Source organism: Myxocyprinus asiaticus, chromosome 10, assembly GCF_019703515.2.
Source record: "Myxocyprinus asiaticus isolate MX2 ecotype Aquarium Trade chromosome 10, UBuf_Myxa_2, whole genome shotgun sequence".
NCBI lineage: Eukaryota > Metazoa > Chordata > Actinopteri > Cypriniformes > Catostomidae > Myxocyprinus > Myxocyprinus asiaticus.
The window spans coordinates 42,425,685-42,444,529 of NC_059353.1; the positions used below are offsets into that span (position 1 = coordinate 42,425,685).

Consider the following 18,845-nt stretch of genomic DNA (forward strand, 5'->3'; position numbering starts at 1 on the left):
ATATCACATGCATTGTGGAGGGTGACTACAGAAGGGTCACAGCAATAATAAATTTAGACACATTTATTTGTTTGGTACAAACTCGGTATCGCAGAATATTGTCATGTTGCTCAAAGTTCTGTGAGCATTATCCACCAAGTTTACCTGTTAATCAGATGGTATTAAGAAAGACAAAGCGGTTTTGGTAGCATTTGAAAGTGTAGTGTTTTTATGTTGTAGATATTTTAATCTATACTAATAAAAGTACAGTGCTCTATATCTGAGTATTTGTAGATGTGTTTATTAAGAATAAATCCATTTAAAATTAATTCAGGCACTCGCATTGGGACCACACAATAAAGACAAGACAAAATGTAGTGCTGAGAACATGCTTTATTGAATAAATAATACTCAAGGAGGTTGCATATATATATACTACTACAATTCTACAGTAAATCAAACCAAATTGCTAAGCATTTAAATTTTAAACCATTTTTCTTTTTTTTTGCACAGCAGGTGTTATTGCTGCAGCACAATTTCTTGGGGTTTGCCCAACAACTGAAAAGGTGAATTCTAAAGCTAACACTCAAACACACAATGCATCAAAGCAATCCTCCAAGAGGAGGCTCTGCTTCTGCAAGGGAGTACAAGATATACTTTCTTTATTGGCCAGGTGATGTTATTTTTCAAAGTTTATTCAAGCAGTCCCTTGTCAGACACAGAGCACATTAAACATTTTAGCTCAAAGTGCAGGCCGCTCGCACAATGAGCATGTCTTTGAAATGGTGGTATGACTTAGTCAGTCTGAACACAAGGCCTAGTTGTCCCGCTTACATGAGGGTAAAATGCAAACAGCACGCAAGGTCTTATATTCAAGTAACAATGCATAAGAGCATGGTAATAATATCACTGCACATGTAAACATGCAGATATAACTTTGTCTCTCAGATTTAGTGTAACATCAACAGGGAGCCTCTCTACCTGTTGAGGCAATCTTAAGACTTCAACTTATTGTTGAGGCACAGAGTTTAGTTTCAGGTTTAACAGGGTATTCGTTCCATGTGAAACTTTCTCCTGATAAACATATAGTTCCATTTGTTTCAGTTAATATTGTCATAAATAACAATTCATACATTTTCCATAACCGTTAAATTCGGCTATTTACATTATGTACATGCCACAGAAAAATGGAAAAAATCCTAAGTCATAATTATCCAATATGGCACATTTTATAATAACTTTAGACTTTAGTCTAGTTTGGCATAAATGTATGTCAAGTTTGGTATAAAAATAGTTTATATTTACAGGAATAGTTATCCTGGTACTTATTTATTTATTTTTGTCCATTCATTTAATAAATACAAAGTCACTTAGTGAAGGAAGGGGGTAGAAATTACTTTTACTTCGATCGAATGCTGATTGTAACAGTTGCCATATCAGATCCATGCTCATTGGAAAGTTTGAGGGTATATGCCCCAGCATCACTCTCTTTCACACCGGTGATAATGAGCGTGGTCAGGTCCTCTGTGGTCTCAATGTGGAACCTACTGCTCTCTTCCACACCAGGCAGAGTCTTTCCACCACGCGACCACTCAATACGAGGTGCTGGCTCTCCAGAGAAAGCACAAGTCACAGTTAGAACCTTTCCAGTTTCAATGCTGATATCTTCAGGAAGAGCTTCAATTCTTGGAGCTAAGCCTATGAAATATAAATGTATTTGAAATGACATTCATTAATATTGTATAAAATTATTTGAATAATTTCAGTATGTTTGGTTTTACTCAAACTGATCCTCACCTTGACCACTGAGCAGGGTAGCTCTAATTGAGGATCCCTCAACATGTGAGTGACTTGACATTATACTGCTTGAGCTCATGGCATATACTGACTCTGATGTCACAGAGGACATGCTAGACATTGACATAGTTTCAAATTTCATCTCAGCCATTGTGGAACTGCTGAAGGATGCCTCTTGCATTGTGCTCTCCATGTGGACAGATTCTGAAGTGAAACTTTCGTGCATGCTGCTAGCAGCGGCACTCTCCCTTTTTAGAAGCATTTCAGCTCCCCCATGTATTTGAGAGGACACAGATTCTGGATAAGAAAATAAAGCATTTACAGTGCTGACAAGCATGAGTCATAGAGTCTTTAAATATATTTAAATGATATATATATTTAATGAAATTTACCTTGAATAACCTTATGTGTAGCCACAAATGCAGTTACTTTTGTGTAGATGGCTTGAAACACTTGACCAACAAAAGAAAATGATGTTCTTGAAACTGCTCCTCCTTCACCAATAATTTCACAGAAGTATTCACCTTGGTCGCTCTCAGAAACATCAGATATATATAGACAGCAAGTTCCATCAGAAGATGTGTGAATCTGGTAATGACTACTTTGACTCAGTCTTTTGCTATCCTTGTACCACACAACTTCTGTCACAGAGGTTTCAGCAACACAGACCATCTTAATTTTGTCTTCAAATGCTTCAGCTTTAAGTTGCTGAATGACCTTTGGTGGTGCTTCCTTTGATGGGGTTGGTGATTTCACTGTAAGAGGTGATTTAACTCTTTTAGGTGACATGATCGGCTCAGGAGATTTAATTGATGGTGGGGATTTCACTCTCTGAGGTGAGGTGACTGGTTCAGGGGACTTCATTCCTGTAGGGGATTTAACCCTAAGAGGGGAGGTAACTGGCTCAGGAGACTTCAGACCTGTTGGAGACTTCACCCTTTGAGGGGTGATTGGCTCAGGAGACTTAAAAGGGGGTGGAGACTTTACCCTCTGGGGAGAGGTGATTGGCTCTGGTGACTTCACTCTAAATGGGGATTTAATACCCTCTGGTGATTTAATTCGATGTTCAGGAGACTTAACACCAGTTGGTTCTGGTGATTTAATTTGGGGCTCTGGGGACTTAACTGATGGCACAGGGGATTTCACTGAAGGCTCTGGAGACTTAACTGATGGCACAGGGGATTTCACTGAAGGCTCTGGAGACTTAACTGATGGAACAGGAGATTTCACTGAAGGTTCTGGAGACTTAAGTGATGGCACAGGGGATTTCACTGAAGGCTCTGGTGACTTAACTGATGGCACAGGAGATTTCACTGTAGGCTCTGGAGACTTAACTGATGGCACAGGAGATTTCATTGAGGGCTCTGGAGACTTAATTGATGGCACTGGGGACTTAACTGGTGGTACTGGAGATGTCACTGAAGGCTCAGAATAAATCAAGGAGGGTTCTGGGGATTTTATGGAAGATTCTGGTGACTTCACTGAAGGTAATGTTGATTTCACTGGAGGCTCTGGAGACTTCACTTGTGTCGGTGATGCAATAACTTCCTCTTTAAGTACTGGCTTGTGAATAGTCAAGGTAAACCTTGCCTCTTGCTTTCCTCCTGAATTTTCTACAACTACAGCATAGCTGCCTTCATCTGAATACTCAACTGAGGAAATTTCAAATGTAGACTTGTACTGTGTTGTGGTTATATGTATACGGAGTGAAGAGACAACTGTTCTTCCCTCATGCATCCATGTGACCCTTGGCGCTGGCTCTCCATCAATATCACAGACAAATCGTGCAGACTCGCCCTCAGATACAGTTAAAGACTGTGGTTTTGTGAGAATTTTGGCTGAAAGAGTAGCTTTAACTTTCTTAACTGACACCTCAGCGGATGCTGTTGATTCTGATACTTTCATCTTTGATTCTGACGATGTATATCTTTCAGTGGACGAATATGAAGCTGATGATAGGTATTCAGTGGATGCATATCTGATAGGAGATGATGCAAGTTTTTGAGATTCATACTTTTCAACAGCAGAAACTTCATGTCTCTCTGTTAGTTTTGCTTTGGTTTCCTTGATCTCCAAGTGAGTCCTTGAGGCAGAGGATGCTCTGATGGATGTTAAATGATAATGATCTGTTTTTGTCATTTCAGGTACAAATGGTGTTGGAGCCTCTTCATCTTTACGTCTTGAGGAGTATGTAGTAAATGATCCTCCTGAAACATCAAGAGTTCCATAGTCTGATGCCTCGCCCTTTAAGTTTGTGCAGACAACACGGTATGTACCACTATCCTCTGCCTGACAATCATTAATCTGGAGAGACAGGACACCACTCATATTTGTGAATTGGTATTTGTTGCTCTCTTGTATTTGCTGTCCATTATGGAACCATTGGATCTCAGCGTCTGGCTTGGATTGAACATTCAATGTGAACTTTGTGTTTTGACCACATGGTACACGATGAGAACGCAATCTTACTGTGATACGAGGAGCATGGTCAAGGCTGAAGGGTTGCTGCGTCACAACCTGGTACTTGCGCTCAGATTTGAGAGCAGCTTTTCTTGCCTCATATCTAGACATGATGTCAAATCTTGCAGATCTTTCAAATCTAGTGGAAGATCTGGAGGATCGTCTCTCAGTAGAAACAGGACTTGGAGATCGAGGACGTGTCCTCTCAGGGGTGGGTGATCTTCTTTCAATGGTTTCACCTTCAACCTCAGTTGAGATGCGTGCACGAGGTGGCCTGATGAGTTCAGAAACAGGACGCATCAATTCAATGTATGTTGGAGACAAGGATCGCCTCCTCCTCATAAAATGTGAAATGGGAGGAGGTGAGCCCCGAGTTTGCTCAGTTATTGTTACATGTTTTGTCTCCTCTACATGTCTCACTTCAGCTTTGTGAACAGGCCTTGCTGATGCACTACGCAGTGCAGACAGCTCAAAGCGAACAGGGCTTCCACTGGGTGGAGAGGCAGAGAAGCCAAGTTCTAGTTCTTCTTCAAGCTCTTGTCTTTCTTTCTCAGTTCTCTTCATTGCCAGGTAGTCCTCAGCAGGCTCAAGGAGCTCCTCATCTGAGAGATCTCCAAGTGAATGCCTTCTCTGTTTGAAGGATGCCTCTGACTCAGGGGATGGTAGCCGTCTTGCTGGGCGAACAGTCTCTAAATCATCTTGTGCAAGTTTTGGAATACGCCACTTTGGTCTGTACTGATCAGTAATTCTGGGCAGTGGCATGACATAGAATTGCTCCCATCTAGAAAGACGAATACGCCTCTGTCTCTTCTGAACAATTCTTTCCATCCGCTCAGGAATCTCAAACTGATCACGCAGTTTCTTGTACCATTTCATATCAGATAGGGGCACAAAGTGTTTGATCAACTTATCTTCACTGAGAACAGTTTGATCATGTGCACGTGCCTCTGGGATTTCATAAGGCATACGTATCTTCTTCTCTTCATCTTTTATTTTCTTTATTTCTTGATCCTCTTTATCAGAGATGTCAAACTCACCCTGCACATTCTTGGTGCTCACTGCAGGTTTATATAACTCAGCGGCTTCCTTCAAAGCCTCTTGTGCTACAGGATTAAGTGAAGTAACTTCTGCTGTCGAAAACTGTTGTGCCATTTTCAGTGTCTTTTCTATTTGGTTGTGTACATACTTCTGCCTCTCTTCCTCACTCTTGAACTCCCTCCTTGTGTATGTTAGGCGTTCAACCTTGAGAGTAGCTTGGCAACTTGCCGATCCAGCTGAGTTTGTTGCAGTGACTCTGTATGTGCCTGAATCCTCTATGAGGGATTCTCTGATATATAGAACATGATAGTCTACATCCTCTTGAACAACTTCAACTTGTGGCCTGAACTCAAGAGGCTTTCCATCTTTCTCCCATTTCAGATTTGGCGGTGGTGTTCCTGATACTCTCAAGTCAAAGCGGACACTGTGCCCCTCAACGCACTCAATATTGGCCAAGAGACGTTTGAACATTGGTCTCATAGTGTCCTCAGCAACATGGTGTGGTGTTACAGTGAGACGTGCCTTGCAAATGTCCTCACCAAACTTGTTGTTTGCCACAACAGTGTATTCGGCATCATCACTGAGGTCAACATTGTGAATTATAAGCTGATAAAGACCCTTGTCACTTGTAAATGTGTATTTCTTAGGATCTGGTTTGATTCTGTGCCCAGCCTTCAACCACGTAACATTTGGCTCTGGATGGACTGTTATGGTTACACCAAAGCGCACATCTTCACCAATGTATGCTGTACGGTTGTACAATGGCAAAGTAAACTCAGGTGGCCTCTGCAAAAGTTTTGTTTTGTCAATTCTACGCCTTGGTTTCTTGAGCGAGCGTCCCAGATAGTATTCACGATGGGACCTAACACTCTCAACAAACAACTCTGCATAAGCATGCTCTTCCCTGTCTTCACTGACAACTTTGCATCTATATACTCCATCATCGCATTCTTCAATGTCTTTAACATAGATGCTTGCAATTCCATTAGCGTAATTGATTTCATATTTGTGACTTGCAGTCAGTTTGCGTGAACCATAGTACCAGGTCACTTCAGTGTTTCTGTCATAGTTTTCAATAAAACACACAAATCTGACATGTCCGCCCTCCTCCGCAGAGCCATGCATGACTGGACCTGCTCTCAGGCCTTGTTCAGGATGTCCAACTTTCACTCTGCCAATTGAAACATTTCTCTGGTTTCTGTAGCCACCGCCATAGACAACACGAGCTGCTGAAACAACAGTGCTCCATTCCTTTTTCACCAGTGTTTGGTAGTATCTTCTGTGTCTCAAAGTCTTGATGACCTTTGAACTAATGTGTTCCAATTTCATCTTGAGCCAAGGATGCTCCAAAGCTTCAGAAGCAGTCATACGTAGTTTGCGGTCTTTAGTAAGCAGTCTGTCAACAAAGTCCATGGCCTCAACGCTGGTCTCTTTAAAGGCTTCACTATCAAACACATACTCTGCATTTGAGATGTGCTCAGTCATTTTCTGGTTTGATTCAGCAGCAAATGGATTAAGTCCACTAAGGAGGACATATGCAAGAACACCTACAGACCACATGTCAGTGGCAGTGGTTACTAAATCACTGTTGTGGATTTCAGGAGCACAGTACTCAGGGGCAGTGAACTGAATTCTGATGTTTTCTCCAGGTGTAAGCAATCTAGCCTGACCCATTTCGATGAACTTGATTGTATCACTCTTTCTTGTGGAATAAACAATGTTATCAGGTCTGATATCGAAATGACCATAGTTGTTACTATGCAAGAACTTCAGGGCTCCACAAACTTGCCTCATGTACCGAACAATTTCTTGCTCAGTGAGGTCAAAGTTTGTACCAAGACGCTCAAAGATGTCCAAACCAGACATGAATTCATAGATCAGGACATATTCTTCCAAACTATCAAAGGATTCATGGAGATACAGTAAGTTTTTGTGTCTTGCAATATTGAGTGTCTCAATTTCTCTGGCAACCAGCTCTCGGTCAGCACCCTTAACTTTGATGAATTTTGCCAAGAATGTTTTCTTGGAGCTTATTTCAATACAGCGATGGACAATGCCAAACTGTCCATTGCGCGCAAGCTCCTCAGAGATGGTGTACAAAGATGGCAGATTTTTTATTTTAGAATGTGGTGCCTCCGCCTTTGTAACCTCTCTTGTTTCATCCACTTCTTCATCATAATTTCTGATTGCTAACTTGTCTTCTTTTGTTGTCACAGGTTCAGTTGGTGCAGATGGATCACTTAAGCCAAATCTGTTTTCTGCAATTACTCGGAACTGGTATTTTGTTTTGCCAAAAAGACTCATCACAGTGTATTGGGGCTCAGGTGTCTGAGCAACACGAATCCATCTGTCTCCAGAGACAGGGCACTTTTCTACAATATAATTTTTAATGTCACTTCCACCATCATTTCCAGGACTCCAAGTGAGGGTGATTGTATCTCTGCCAATATCGCTAACTTTAACATCCTTTGGTGGATCAGGGACATCAGCGACATCAAGTTCAACTGTCTGCTTATCAACACCAAATCGATTTTTGGCACAAATGATGTAGTAGCCAGAATCCTTTCTTTGCACTCCTTTTTGGAAAACTAGTGAGGTAAATGATCTTGTAATAATTACTTGATGATAAGCTGTATTATTAATCATCTCTTGTCCCTTTTGCCATGTGACTACAGGATCAGGTTTGCCACTAATTGGAATCTTGATGGTAACCACCTCACCACGAATGGCATGAACAGCTCCCATGCCTTGGAGATGTAATGGCAAGTGAATCTTTGCAGGAACTAGAAAATAATAAAATTATATGACAAAACTTAGTGATATGACAAAATGTAATATGTAAATGAAGTATAAATGGTAGAATTTAAGCAGTGTTTTTTACAGAATTATAAAAATATAAAACATGGGTTTTAGGCAAGTTTTCAGTTTGAATAAATTTTGTTCATAACAAACAATAAGATATACTTACCCTCAACCTCTAGGTTCACAGTTGTGGAGATTGATCCAAGTTGGTTAGTGGCTCTAATTTGGTAAACAGCCACATCATTTTCATCAGCATTGCTGATAACAAGTTGGTAGTAGCCTCCCTTGAATTCTTGGACCTTTATTTTCTGTCCATCTGGTAAAATTTCTTTGCCGTTCTTGTACCACTTCACCACTGGCTTGGGATGTCCAATAACCTTAGTGACAAAGGTTGCATTTGCCCTGTATTTGACACACATGTCTCTCAATTCCTCCTTGAAGAATGGAGCACGGAGAGCTGTATCTGATTTCGGAATGACTGGTTCTGAAGTCTCACTCCAGTCACTCTCTCCACCAATATTTTCACATTTGACACGGAATTCATATTCAAAACCTTCAAGGAGGCCTTTAACAGTGTAAGATGTCGCATGAATTTCCTCTGTTGTAACGGTAATCCATTTGTTTTGCTTCTTCTCTCTTTTATCAAGGTAATAGTTCTTAATTTTGGCCCCTCCATCACTTGTTGGGGCTTTCCAAGTAACAACACATGAATCCTTTGTTACAGAAGAAACAACTGGCTGTTGTGGAACTCCAGGTTTCTCTGTTTTTTTTAAGAAATAAAGAGGTAGAAATGGAATTAATTTGACATTAAATTTCTCCCTATATGTTTATGTTTTAGACTATTACTCAAAGAGCACTAATCCATTAAACTTACCGAATGGACTCTTGATAATGACAACAGATGGGATTTCAAGTGGTTCACTGATGCCATACTGATTCTGTGCAGAAACCCGGAAATAATATCCAGCACTCTCAATGAGGTTTGGAACACGACATATGGTTCCTGGTACAGCGGATGACACAAGATGCCATTGCTCGCCCTCTTTGGCTTCACGCTTCTCTACAATGTAATTTGTGATCATTGATCCACCATCATCCTTGGGTGGTTTCCAGCTAATGATCACAGAGTTCTTCAAGAGAGCATCAACAACGATTGGACCTTCAGGTATGAGGGGTTTATCTGAAGAGACAGGAAGAGCCGTTGTTACATATTTTCATGCATAAATACATTTCTATTGAGAGCTCAGTATTTATCCTTGATTTAAAAAAAATAAATTACCTTGAATTTCAACACGCAGGACAGTGTCCACTGTGCCAAATTTATTGCTCATTTGCACCTTATATCTTCCAGCATTTGTCTTACGCTGGACATTTCTTATAACTAAGTGAGTGTAGCTTTCTGTGTTTTCAATTATGACATTTTCAGATGGATTAAGAGGCTTCTTGCCATAGAACCACATGATTTGTGGAATAGGGCGACCAATGTAGACAACATGGAGACGTAGGCTTGTTCCACAACCTGCATAGTATTTCTCCTTCAATGGGAATCCAGGATGGAATTGTGGTGCAGCTTGCAATAGAAGCTTGCCACTCGTCTCAATTTCACCAGCTTCATTTATGGCTCTGCATGTGTACAGACCTTCATCTTCTTGCTCATCTGTTGACACTGTTAGAGAGTGGTTTCGGCCATCCGAGCTCATCTTGTATTTTCGGCTCTGGATTAGCTCCTTTCCATATCTATACCACTTGATTTCAGGGAGAGGTCTACCAATAATTTGGCACATCATTGTTCCAGATTCTCCTAGTTTTGTGGTGGTCTCTTTGATCTCCTCTTTTAGGCATGGAGCCTCCCCAACTGCAGGACACATTGAACATGTTAGTGACTTTGCGAATGTCTGTTTAAGAAACATACTTTCTAAATTTTATATACTTACCACTCAGTTTGGTTTTAATGCCCATTGCAGTTCTTCTAGGTCTACTCAGTCCAGTTTCATTCTCAGCAAACACTCTGAACTCGTACTCTGTTGCCTCCATGAGACCACCCATGGTAAACTGTCTGTCCTTTGAACGCTCTTTGTTGCATTTCTTCCAGGCACTTTCACCTGCTTGCCTGTATTCAATCCAGTACCCAAGGATCTCTTTTCCACCATCAGATTCAGGGCGCAGCCAGTGAATGGTTATGCAGTCCTTTGCTATAGAGATTATGTCAATCTCACCAGGTTGACCTGGTTTATCTGTTATAAATAGAGAAAGAATTAAAATCAATATTTTATATATCCTTAATTAACGTGAATTATTAGCTGGTTTTAACTGGAGAGGGGAAGGGGGTTACTTACCGAATGGATCTTTGCATAGAACTGCTTCGGATATAGGTCCTGGCTCACTCTGACCTATATCATTCTGAGCAACCACACGGAATTGGTACTCTGCATCAGGGATGAGACCAGTAAGAGTGTACATTGTTGTTGTTATATGAGTCTTGTTGTGGCGCACCCACTTCTCAGTGGAAGTTTCTCTTCTCTCAACATAGTATCCAGTGACACGAGATCCACCGTCATCCTTTGGTCTTGACCATGACAGGCCAACTGTGGTCTTTGTAACATCCATAATTTCAGGAGGGAAGCTGGGAGGTTCTGGTGGACCTTTATGCAAAATAAATAAATAAATAAAATAAAAATTTAATAGTCATTGTGATTTAAAATAATTTAAGACCATTAAGGTAATTAAGAAATTTATGTTAAAATATTATTTTAGTGATGAAAATACTCACAAAGAGGAGTCTTTGGTGTAACAGATTCATCAGACTTCAAGGATTTACTAATGCCAAACTGGTTCTCTGCTGTAACCTTGAAGTGGTATTCAACATTTTCCTTCAGTCCCTTTACCACCAGTGATGTGTCAACCACGCGTGAGTCCACAGTGTACCAGGCTGCTTTAGGCACCTCTCGCCTCTCCACTATGTAACCAAAAATATCAGAGCCACCATCATCTGAGGGTGGTCTCCAGCTTACTCTAACTGAACGTGCTTGGACATCATCAAATTCAAGAGGACCCTCAGGTGGATCTGGGCGGCCAATAACTTTAACCTTGATATACACTGCCTTCTTGCCACATTTGTTCTCCAGCACAAGGTCATAGGTGCCAGTGTCATCTCTGTGGGCTTCTTTGATCACAAGCTCAGTGCGTTCATCACTGGTGGCAATCATAGCTCTATGAGATATGTCACGGCCTTCCTTTGTCCACTTGCATGTTGGGTAGGGTTTTCCCTTGATAGGCACAGATAGCCTGATGACGCCACCTTGTCTGACAACATAGCCTTCCTGGTATATTTTATCCAACTCATAATCAGGATATTCTGAAAGCATAATAAAGTTGTTACAGTACAAATATGTACTGCCATATACATTTATTTAAATGAAAAATCTGAATAATACAGCTTGTATTTGTATTTATATGTTTGTTTGTTTTTGAGATATTTGAACAAAAATATTACCAAGCATTTCAGTAACTTTGACCACCCCTGGAATCTCAGCTGGTTCTCCGGCTCCACCAGCGTTACATGCCATTACACGGAACTTGTATTCAGCTCCCTGGGGCATATGTGTCAAAGTGTATTCACACATCTTTGTTGGTGTTGTGTTGCATTTTGTCCATTCAACCTGGTCAACCTTCTGCATCTCTATCAGATAACCAGTAACAGCTGCACCTCCCTCTTCCTCTGGAGGAGACCAAGCAAGTGAAACTGATGTTCTTGTGGTATCTGTGACTTTTGGGTTCAGTGGAATACCAGGAGGCTCTGTTTAAGAGGAAAATGTAACATACTTAGCACATACATTGTTGTTTTTATAAATGTTCGATCTATATGTTTTTACAGGGTTGTGTTGTTCCTCTTTACATACCGATAGGATCCATTGCAATAGCTGCTTTAGAGCTTTCACTTGGTTTTCCAGTGCCTCTAGAGTTGATGGCTGTCACTCTATACTCATATTCAAGACCCTCGATAAGTCCTGTGGCTCTGTATCTTGTCATGGTTACTGGATTCTTATTGATGCCAACCCATCTGTCAGATCCAACCTCTTTGCGCTCAATAATATAGCCAGCCACAGAAGAACCGCCATCATCCTCAGGTGGTCTCCAGGTAAGAGTCATGCCATCGTGAGACACATCAAGTATTTCAGGTGTGCAGGGTGCTCCAGGTACAGCTGGAAAAAGGTTGGAGATTGATTAGTTTGCTCCTTTTAGATTCAAGAACCTTCAAGAAATATCACACATCTAAGGAAAAAAAAAAACTTACTTTTGGCACTCTTGCACTCAACAACTTCAGACTGTAAAAACCCACCAATCCCAAAACGATTTGTAGCAGCTACACGGAATACATATTCAGTTCCCTCTGAAAGTCTTGTAAACTTAAATGTGGGTCTGGTGACAGATTCAGAGACAGGTATCCATCCAGGTCGATGCGCATCACGCTGCTCAACAACATAGCCGCTGACATTTGCACCTCCATCCTTCTCTGGTGGTCCCCAGCTGCAGGTAACAGATGTGGCATCAACCTCATCGATTCTCATGGGCCCGACAGGTACTCCAGGTTTATCTAGGTTAGAAGTACACTTGGTCAATTTCAAATATACTTTAAATAAACTTTAGTAACAGAAAAATCTTTAGGGAGAAGTAAAATGTTTCTCACCAAGAATGATAACTTTGATGACCTCAGTTACGGTTCCAGTGACATTCTTCACTTCAAGAGAGTAGTCACCAGTGTCATCGATTGTGGTTTCACGGACTGTCAGTTTGGTGAATTTAGCAGTCGTCTCAATCTTGATGCGGTCAAACTTGTCCTTCATCCTGACACCACCAAAGAACCATGAACAGACAGGTGCAGGTCTGCCTTTGATGGGAATGTTGAGCACAACTGCCTTGCCAGCCGGCACATTTACAATCTTTTGAGGGATGCCAGTCAAGTCGATCTTGGGCATAACTGTAATGAGAAGAAGAATAAAAGTTTGATATTCAAAACAAACAATAAATAAATAAATAAATAAAATGCTTATCTTTGTTTTCCTAATTTCATTCAACAATTTTTTATTATTCTTACTTCTCTGTTCTTGTATCATTATAGGTGTCATAAAATCTCTGGGCTCACTGACACCTCTGCTATTTTCAGCTCTGATTCTGAAGAGATACTGCTCATTTTCATTTAGTGAGACAATTGTGTGCTGCAGCACAGATGATTTCACATTAGCAACATTCATCCAGCGGTCACTTCCAGTTTTGCAGGCTTCAATGACATAGCCAGTAAGTCTGCTGCCACCATCATTAAGTGGTTTTTCCCATCCAAGAATGACAGTAGACTTTGTGATATCAATGACATACAGATCTTGAGGAACAGATGGAACTTCGCAAACAAGTACTGCCTCACTAATTTCACAAGGTTCTCCAATACCATATATGTTCTCAGGCAATACTCTAAATAAGTATTGTGTTCCTTCCTCCAGCCCTGTGATTCTGTATAATGTCTTCTTGCATTCTGTTGTTACTGTTTTGTATGACTTCATTGAAGCTTCACGTTTTTCAATTATGTAGTTGTTGATGGGAGCACCTCCATCAATAGTAGGCACATCCCATGTAATTACAACAGACTCTTTTGTGTAATCTTTAACCTTTACCACGCCACATGGTCCAGGAGTATCTGAAAAAAGTTTTTTTGGAGTTTGTTAAGCAGTTTTGAATGTAATTTGCTAATGATAGTATATATCATTATTTTAAATGTATTTATTATTAATTGTATGTCTTTACTTACCATAAATCTTAACAAGAATAGTAACTGATTTCTTGCCAGATGGATTTTCTGCCTCAATTGTGTATTTTCCAGCATCATAGCGATGCACCTTCTCCATTATTAAAGTTGTGGTGTTTTCTGTAGTTTCTATGAATCCACGGGATTGTAGGTCAATTCCAGGCTTTCTCCAGGTAACAACTGGTGCAGGTCTTCCAGTTGTAGTTACATGAAGACGTAAAGTGCTGCCAGCTCTGACGCAAACAGTCTTCTTAAGTTCATCAGGTAGTTCAATGTCAGGTATTTCTGATAAGATAATAGTGAAAGATTTCATTCAGTATCTGCATGTCCGAAACGTTAAGACTTATTTGCACAATTATTGTTGTGAACCTAGTGGGCCATTAAAAAACTTACCAAGTCTCTCTGAAGGAGCAGTCTCAATACTGCCTTCACTGAATTCTCCACTACCCATAGCATTGACTGCAGCCACTCTAAAGCGGTACTTCTTGTTACTTGCCAAACCGCTTACTGTGTACTCAGTGCTGCTCAGGGTCTTTTGGGTGGCTCTATACCACTGCTCTGTTCCCTCTTCCAGAATCTCAACAACATAGCCAGTGACATCAGATCCACCATCATACATTGGTCGTGTCCAAGTCATACTAACACTATGCTTTGTAGTATCTGTGATACGAGGAACTGATGGTGGAGCTGGGGTATCTGAAAAATGAGATGGAAGTGTGTAAAGCTCATGCTCTATTTGTAAGACATTTTTTCTTGCATGGACGTTAAATAAACTAAAATATTAACTTGCTATTGAAATAACTTCTATTAATGCCATATAGTTTTTCTGGACCATGCAGGCCATTTACTCACATGTTGGCTCCCTACAGTGAGCATACTGAGATGCCTCACTTGGAAGGCTGGTGCCAGCAGCATTGACGGCTGAAACACGGAACTGATAATCACTTCCCTCAAAGAGACCAGTGATCTTGAGGCGTGTATCATAAATTGTGTAGGTTTTGTTTACTCTTGTCCATCTAACACTGCTCTTCTCACGTTTATCCACAAGGTAGTTTTTGATTTCACAACCACCATCACTCTCTGGCTTCAGCCACTCAATAATGGCATGTTCTTTACCGATAGCAGTAATCTCTGGTGCTTCTGGAGGTGTTGGAACAGCTATAATGTAAATTTCAAAACAATATTAATACTTTGTCCTTGAGATTGTGGGCAAACCATATTTATTAACAGAAATAATAATAAACACTTAAAAGTAATGATAATACTTACTGTATGCATTTCTTGCAATTACTGGTTCGGATTCTAGCGGTACACCAGGCCCATACTTGTTCACACCTCTGACCCTGAAAATGTACTCATTGTTCTTGATGAGTTTAGTGCTGACACAAGACAGAGTCTTGCATTCATTTTCCATGACAACCCAGTTGAGTCTGCTGGTCTCACGTCTCTCAACAATGTAGTGAGTAACAGAATCACCACCATCTTCCAGAGGAATATTCCAGGAAACTGTACATTTCTCTTCTGTGACCCTGCTAATTGTTATCACACCCTCAGGTGGACCAGGTGTATCTAAAATATAAAAAGATTTATGAAATGTACAGTCTATAAATGTACATGGTATTTTGACTAAAACACTATTTTCTAATTTATTATGCACCTACCAAGTATTTTAACATTGACAGCAGCTGTTTTGATTCCACTGGCATTTTTCACAGTGAGAATGTATTTTCCAGTATCATTTCTATCACATGACTTAATAATTGCCATCGCTCTTGTACTGGTGTATGTTAGTGAGTATTTCTCTCCAAGCTCCAGCTCCTTATCACCCTTGGCCCAGAAAACCTGGGGCTCTGGTTTTCCACCAACAGCAGCATCAAGAACAAGGTCTGACCCTGCTCTAATAGTGATTGTCTCACCCACAAGTTTGCTGTCCAGCTCAGCTTTGGGTGGTGCTGAAATAAATAATGTGTATTAAAACATATTCATAATAGCACATCCATGTATTTTTACACATATGTAGGCACAAGTAAAGGAAACTCTTACTATACTTACTATATTCATCTTTGCATATGGTGGGTCCTGTTGACTCAGATGGCATACTGTGGACTCCGGCACCATTTCTGGCAATAACACGGAATTCATACTGCTCTCCTTCACTGAGTGATGTAACAGTGAAAAAGTTTTCTGTGATTGTCGTGTAGTTGCACTTCAACCAACGAGCTTCATCATCGTCACTGGATGCCTTGCGTTCAACCACATATCCAACAATCTTGCTGCCACCATCATTGAATGGCACAGACCATCTAATAGACACTGATGTCTTTGTTACATCATAAACCTCTGGTTTGCCGGGTGGATCTAAATATTCAGACAAAAATCACTTAATTAATATTAAGCCATGAATCAAAACAATAGTTTATAGAAATAGCAGAAATACTTTATAGCTTTATAGCAGAAAGTAACCAAAGACTTACCAACTGGATTTAGAGCCAGCACTGGCCTTGATGCTTCACTTGCTTTACTCAAGCCTGCAATGTTCATTGCATAAACTCTGAACTGGTACTCAAGGCCTTCAATGAGATTGGAGATCTTGTAGTGACACTCAAGGCAAGGGATCTTGTTCTCCCTCACCCACAGAATGGTATTGCGTTCTTTCTTCTCAATCCAGTATCCATTTACCTTGCTTCCACCATCATTATATGGCAAATCCCAGCGGATAGAAATTGCATTAGCAGACACTGAAACAACATCTGGTCGAGTTGGTGGGCTTGGTGGGACTGAAAACGAAAATAAATAAAATGATTAATGTACTATAACACCAACCAATTAAAGGTTTATATAAAACCATTGTACTCACCAAATGGATGCTCAGCAACAATAGCTTGAGATTCAATAGATTTGCTAACACCAAACTTGTTCTCAGCACAGACTCTGAAACTGTACTCCATGTACTTGGTCAGATGAGTTACTTTAATGGTGGTCCGTTTCACACTTGAATTCACAACTTGCCATGTAGTGGACCCAGACTCACGTTTCTCAACAATATAATTGGTGATGTCTGTTCCACCATCATCTGAAGGTTCAGACCATGTCAATACACAGGACTCTGATGTGATTCCTGAAACTTCAACAGGTCCAGTTGGTGTGCTTGGTCTTCCAATGACAATGACAGTGACAGTGAATGTCTTTGATCCAGCTGCATTCTCCAGAGTGATATAATACTTTCCACTGTCACCTCTCTTGGCATCCTTAACCAGTAGAGTGGTTCTATCTTTAGAAGTTTTAATTGATACTCTGTCTGTTTCTTTGAGTTTCATTTCTTCAAGTTTCCATGTTACCTTGGGGGCTGGTCTCCCACTGATTGGAATATCAATGGTAAAGGTATTTCCTGTTTTGCAAGTGATGAGCTGTTTACTGATGCCACTGAGATCTGCTGTTGGCTCAATACGAGGCTCCTTAATAATGACAGAGCCTAGCGCATCTCGTGGGTGACTAATACCAGCATCATTCTGGGCCTTGACACGGAATTCATATTCTGTGTTCTCAACCAATCCTTCAAGAACCATTTTCAAAGATTTGGTTTGACCACCAATAACCCAGCGATCAGAGCCCTTCTTTCTAGTCTCAACAATGTACCCAGTAATGCGGCTTCCACCATCATGCTCAGGCTTCATCCATACTAAGGTGGCTGTTGAGGATGTGGTATCAATGACATCCAGTCTCTTGGGAGGTGCAGGCTCTTCTGTGGCAATTATAGGCTCTGTCATTTCATATGGCTCACCTTTGCCATACTGATTTTCAGCAATAACCCTAAAGAAGTATGCTATGCCTACAGCGAGGTTGGTCACTCTTAGGATTTGACGTGTGCACTTTTCACTAACCTCTTGCCAACTCAAGCGACTTGCCTCTCGCTTCTCAACAATGTAGTGATGAACACGGGCACCTCCATCATTAGATGGTGCATCCCACATGAGTGTCAGGGCACCTCTTGTGACATCCTTGAATGAGAGAGGTCCTGGTGGTCCAGGTGTGTCCAACACTTTCACTGTTAATGTAATAGCTTTACGACCACTGTTGTTTTCAAGAGAAAGTGTATACTTGCCAGCATCATACCTGCTGCAATTTTCAATTGTCAAGGTACTGAATATGTCTGTGGTATGAATATCCACCATTACACCAAGCTCTCCATCTGCCTTTGTCCATGTGGCAAGGGGGGCTGGTTTTCCACGGAAGGGAATATGAAGTGTGACTGTTCCACCATTTCTCACAACATGTGTCTGTTTGAAGTCTGCGTCAATATCAATTTCTGGTGATGTCAGTCTATCAACTGCTTGTACTACATTTGGAGTCTCAGAAGTTTCTCCCTTCCCAGCACCATTGACTGCACATACACGAAATTTGTACTCTTCACCAGGTTCTAAATCTGTTATTGTGTATTTGGTATGGATGCAAGTCTGGTTGTTGACTCTGTGCCATTCCTCAAGGCTTGCCTTGCACATATCAATTATGTAACCGATGATTTCCATACCACCATCAAATACAGGTTTGGTCCATTCCAAAGTAACAGATGTCTTGGTAGAATCAATTACTTTCACCACAGTTGGTGCACTGGGTGCACTTGTTGGCTCTCTGCACTTGAACAATCTGGACGTACTACTTGCAGGTCCAATACCAGCTCCGTTTTCAGCCATAACACGGAATTCATATTCATTTCCTTCTGTAAGGTTTGTTACTCTGTGCCTAAGCTCAGTTATTGGTCTCTTTGATGAAACCTTCACCCATCTTAAGCTCTTCTTCTCTCGTCTTTCAAGAATGTATTGCTTGATCTCATTTCCACCATCATGTCTTGGTCTTGTCCAGCATAGTGTAATACTGTTTCCGGTCACATGTGTGCAGTCAGGTGTCCCAGGAGCATCTGGTACCGCTGTGAGACAATAAGAAGAAATGTTTTAAAGTCAAGAAACACCAGTGC

General features: G+C 40.9%; 1 protein-coding gene across 1 annotated transcript in view; it reads right to left on the bottom strand.

The window, feature by feature from the left end:
* Positions 1-354: 354 nt before the first annotated feature.
* The window catches only part of ttn.2 (titin, tandem duplicate 2), a 200,547-nt gene continuing 182,056 nt past the window's right edge, over positions 355-18,845 (bottom strand). The window contains exons 209-230 of the mRNA XM_051709102.1: positions 16,731-18,797; positions 16,348-16,650; positions 15,926-16,231; positions 15,535-15,825; positions 15,143-15,442; positions 14,726-15,031; positions 14,267-14,569; positions 13,877-14,158; positions 13,172-13,765; positions 12,764-13,054; positions 12,371-12,670; positions 11,976-12,278; positions 11,570-11,872; positions 10,847-11,431; positions 10,413-10,718; positions 10,011-10,310; positions 9,356-9,931; positions 8,951-9,256; positions 8,243-8,836; positions 2,169-8,057; positions 1,777-2,073; positions 355-1,677 (exon numbers count right to left, since the gene is read on the bottom strand). Of these exons, the coding sequence (XP_051565062.1) occupies positions 1,379-1,677; positions 1,777-2,073; positions 2,169-8,057; positions 8,243-8,836; positions 8,951-9,256; positions 9,356-9,931; positions 10,011-10,310; positions 10,413-10,718; positions 10,847-11,431; positions 11,570-11,872; positions 11,976-12,278; positions 12,371-12,670; positions 12,764-13,054; positions 13,172-13,765; positions 13,877-14,158; positions 14,267-14,569; positions 14,726-15,031; positions 15,143-15,442; positions 15,535-15,825; positions 15,926-16,231; positions 16,348-16,650; positions 16,731-18,797 (15,101 nt within the window). The 3' untranslated portion in view covers positions 355-1,378. The remainder of the gene's footprint in view (positions 1,678-1,776; positions 2,074-2,168; positions 8,058-8,242; positions 8,837-8,950; positions 9,257-9,355; positions 9,932-10,010; positions 10,311-10,412; positions 10,719-10,846; positions 11,432-11,569; positions 11,873-11,975; positions 12,279-12,370; positions 12,671-12,763; positions 13,055-13,171; positions 13,766-13,876; positions 14,159-14,266; positions 14,570-14,725; positions 15,032-15,142; positions 15,443-15,534; positions 15,826-15,925; positions 16,232-16,347; positions 16,651-16,730; positions 18,798-18,845) is intronic.